The sequence below is a fragment of the Egretta garzetta genome, unplaced genomic scaffold, assembly GCF_000687185.1.
Source record: "Egretta garzetta isolate BGI_Z169 unplaced genomic scaffold, ASM68718v1 scaffold97, whole genome shotgun sequence".
NCBI classification, from domain to species: domain Eukaryota; kingdom Metazoa; phylum Chordata; class Aves; order Pelecaniformes; family Ardeidae; genus Egretta; species Egretta garzetta.
The window spans coordinates 505,946-510,086 of NW_009260135.1; the positions used below are offsets into that span (position 1 = coordinate 505,946).

General features: G+C 48.9%; 1 protein-coding gene across 1 annotated transcript in view; it reads left to right on the forward strand.

Moving 5' to 3' along the window:
* The window catches only part of SLIT3 (slit guidance ligand 3), a gene marked incomplete at its 5' end in the record, with an annotated part of 500,013 nt that overhangs the window by 489,789 nt on the left and 6,083 nt on the right, over positions 1-4,141 (forward strand). The window contains one exon of the mRNA XM_009641607.2: positions 3,520-3,674. Coding sequence (XP_009639902.1) covers positions 3,520-3,674 — 155 coding nt within the window. The remainder of the gene's footprint in view (positions 1-3,519; positions 3,675-4,141) is intronic.

A 4,141-nucleotide genomic window follows, 5' to 3' on the forward strand; every position in this document is an offset into this window, starting at 1 on the left:
CGGACGCCGGGGCAGGTACTGGCACAGCGCGGGCTGTTGCAGGAGGAAGAGCTCTCGGGACCACCTGATCCCCAGTAAGAATTCAATTAAGATTTTAATAAAACCCTTGCGGAGAGCTGGGTCAGGAAGAGGCCCCCTGAAAAAAAGCCGAGCGCAGCAAGTTTGTGCTGCGAGCTGCGCTGCGCTGCTCAGTGTCTGTGGCTTTTTTCCAGCAAAGCCACTGTCTCCAACTGTCTCAGACGATTGCCGAGTCTCCTAACGGCCCAGCTACACAGGAGGCTCTGAGGAGAGTTCACGTAGCATTTCTCTCACCGCTGGTTTCCCCCCCCAATGTTGTCTCCGTCTCTCAAAATCCAAAGGCATCGCGACAGCTTTCTGCCGGCGACAGCAGTGAGTGCTTTAACACACGGATCTCCTGGCTGCGGATTTTCTGCCATCCGGGCCATCCGCATTCAGCCCCTCTATCACGTCTTTGCGTCGTCCCAAAAACCAAATGAGTGCTTTGCCTGTTTTGACTTTATCTGCTTTACAAAACTGCAGTGTTGGGTGATGGCTGTAAATTACTTTGTTTCTCCAAGTGCAGGCACAGATTATTTAAATTCAGAGTTAAAAACCGAACGAGTGAGAACTGAGTAATATTCACCCACGTGTACCTACAGACAGGGACCTCTCACTCCTCTTCCCGCAAAAATAGCAGCCCTGGGTATGCTGAAAGGCGCGAGCACCACGTGGGGCGGCTGCTTCCATCGCCAGGACACACAGACTTTTGTTTGCTTGTTAGTCAAGGCATAATCTGGAAAAAGCACATGCTGTGGAGGAGTAGGTGATTAATGCCTGTGAAATCCTGGCCCAGGGAAGAGCCAGCCCTGCCAGACGTGATAATGTTGTCCTCTGACAAATGGTCGTAGCTTGGCCTTCTTCAGATAACGATGTAGTTTTGTGCGTTAGCTTCAGATATTGATCCCCCCAGGGAAGGGTTCTCTGTCGTACAGCCATCCATCCCACCTCCTCAGTGCTCGGCTGCCAGAGCCGGTGCGTTTTGGCTATGCTTCTTCTTTTCACTGGCACTTCTGCGTAGACTAACAATTACAAATATGCATTTATATTTACCTCGCACCTTTCAGCTGGAAGTCCGAGTACTTTACAAACGAAGCATTGCAGCACAACAGTTGGACACGCAGGGAGCACACAGGGATCGCCCAGCCGGCGCGTTGCTGTAATGCAGCTGTTCCTTGTAATGTGGCAGATACTTAGCAGAATTCAAGAACATCTAAACAGAAAGTTTGGGCCAGCTGTTTTCAAACTTACTTGAGTTGCCAATCCATAAAGTAGTCTGCTAGAGGTGTGGGCCCCAATACAGCAGGCTCAGGCGCAGCGATGGCAGGCTTGCTTTTCTGAGGCACAGGCACCTTTGGCAATGATTCTAGCACAAGTCCTCAGCCTCCTACCCTGGCCCACGCAACTCACTGCCCTTGCATTGGCCCTGATATAACTGTGTCCTGAGCCAGACTGTCTTACTGGATCAACTGGATCTGGATTTTTTTACAATTTCAATCCTTTTTTTTTTTTTTTTTTTTTTTTTCTCTTAAAAACACTTCAGACAGTACTATCAGCTCCAGGTTCTTGAGCCCTCCCAAGGATGGGCAGTAACTGCAGCCCAGCCACCTTCCTGCAGGTCAAAGACGAGCAGTTCAGCCAGCAGAGCTTTCCCAGGAGCTGCTCTGTGGCAGAACTAACTTACCGCGTGTTTATGTAAAGCCACCCAGTAAAGGTGCTCATGTACTGCCGTCATCTTACAACCTGTGTAATCTTACGTAAACTTTTAAAGGCGTGTGTGTTCGTGACTCATCCCGAAACCCTGCGGGGACAGCCACACTGCAGGAGCGCGTTAGCTCAGTTCTGAAACAGCAGCGTGCTCTTCCTAAACGAGCACATCCTGGGGAAGGCCTGCAGTGCTGACTTGCTGCCTGACATTGCTCATGTATAATTAGTTATGTCAGGTCTGCTGTAAAACACTATAAAACCAAAACAACTGAATTCTGGTAATTTCCAAGTCTCATAATTTGTTTCTGAAGTTGAGATGCTATGTCCATGCTACAACGCCCTTACGCTTCAGCTATGCAGGACTGGGCGCTGAAGGCGGGCAGCACGTCATCTAGGTTGAGCGGCGGACACATCTAAAAGGTGATTCAGAGATGAGTCACTCCTTAAGTGTGCCTGTTCCTCTCCACTGATGGCAAAGGAAATCTGGGTAGATCGCTCAGAGACATCTACATTGCAGCTTTGCAAAGCACCTGAAAGCAGCCTGACCTCTGACTTTGTAACGTACTGCGGGAGGATCCTGAGCTTCTGGGCCATTTGAATGAGCAGAAACCCATTCTTAAAACCAACCTTTTACATTTTGATATGGCATTTACCCCTTGTGCAGCAATCCCAAATCAGATTGTTGGCTAAGCAGTATATCAGGATGCCTAAATCCCACAGTTGGTGTTTTCTGTCTTTATCCCAATGTAACAGAACCACCACCCAGCTAGGGAGCCTGCCGGGAGGAATTTGGAAAAGGGTGCTCACAGGCCAAGCTGAAGATGCGTTGGCAACACTGTGCGTGTGGGCAGTTTCATAGCCCTGGCTAAGGCTTACTAGCCAAGAGCTATCTGACTCACTGCAGGCTTCATGCATGTGAAAAATCAGTGTTAAAAGTACCTGAGCAATAAATACACAGTGCCTTTAATATCCTGTCTGCTCAGATGGCTACCTGCTCCCTGTCCCCCCCAAATTCCTGCTTTCTTACTCTCAAGCCTCAATCTACACCTACAAGTGCCTCAAAGAGGAGTAGCAATTTGTCCGTTTTCCTTGCGTTCAGGTAAGACTGTCTTGTATTGGACAAAGTACCCCAGTCATTCATAAGCCAAAAGCTCTTGAATTCCTTCTCTGACTTTTAAGAAACTCAGCCTGCCCTTACACCTCAGCCACGTAGTTACAAGATACTTCTGCTGTGAGAAAATGCTGGTGTCAGAGGCCCCTGCTGTCTCTTGCCCCAAAGTGCAGTCCCTCCCTGCCCCTGTGAAATCATTTGAGTTTAACCCAACCATACAAAAAGAAATAATTTCAGCGATCCAGCCTGCAACATGGGCACCAAGCACTGCGACAGAGGGGCAGCAAGCTGCGTCTGAGAGCACAGAACAGAGGATTTTAAGTCATTTTGCCACCAAAGCCAATATAGCCATAGTTACACGCTTGCTTTTCTGCCTGGGGAAGCACAACTAGAGTAGCTGCTATCCTGATTAGCTGTCCTCTCGAGTGTTATATATGCGGAGGTGCTGCCTGCACAGGCATCAGTGTTTAAACTTGTACCTTGGAGGGTCACGCTAGAAGAAATGTCGAGAACACAGTGACCGTAAAGGAGCATGGAATGGGAGCTGTGCCTTGGAAGGCGTAATACTAGGAGGTGGGATGTCACAGAAGCAGAGGCAGTTCATTGTTAATGGCATCTTCTAATTCTCTTTCTTTTCCTTTTAGTGTGGAAACAGTAAATGATGGGCAGTTTCATAGTGTGGAACTCGTGATGCTGAATCAAACTCTGAACCTGGTGGTGGACAAGGGGACTCCCAAGAGCCTAGGAAAGCTCCAGAAACAGTCTTCTGTCAGCCTCAACACACCCCTCTACATTGGAGGTACAGTGAGTTGCTCTGGACTTTGAGATTTTAACAAATCCTCTCAGAAGCAAATAATCTTCCACCCTATGGAGAGGACTCTCCAGGGGGCACGAGCTAGTGGTTTGCCTTCTGCCTCTGCCAGAAAAACCTGTGCTGTTGTGCTTCGCACTCCATAGTCCACTACCACCCCACCGCAGGGCCAGCACAAGCTCACACCCCAGATCAGGGCAGCCAGCCTCAGCACAGGCGGTTTGTGTCACACGGCCATGGCGAGAGCAATCAGTGCATCATTGCACAACTGGCTGGCACCAAGATGGCACAGTTGGAGAATACAGTGGAAGTATCACAGACAGTCACTGCAGAAAGGCAAATGAATAGTCAGTAGGTTTAAATATACCATAAATGAGCTGTATTTCTGCTGGAAATTTTATAGAGGTCTAAAAATTGGGGGGGGGGGGGGGAAGATAAAACCCCCAACCCAAAAT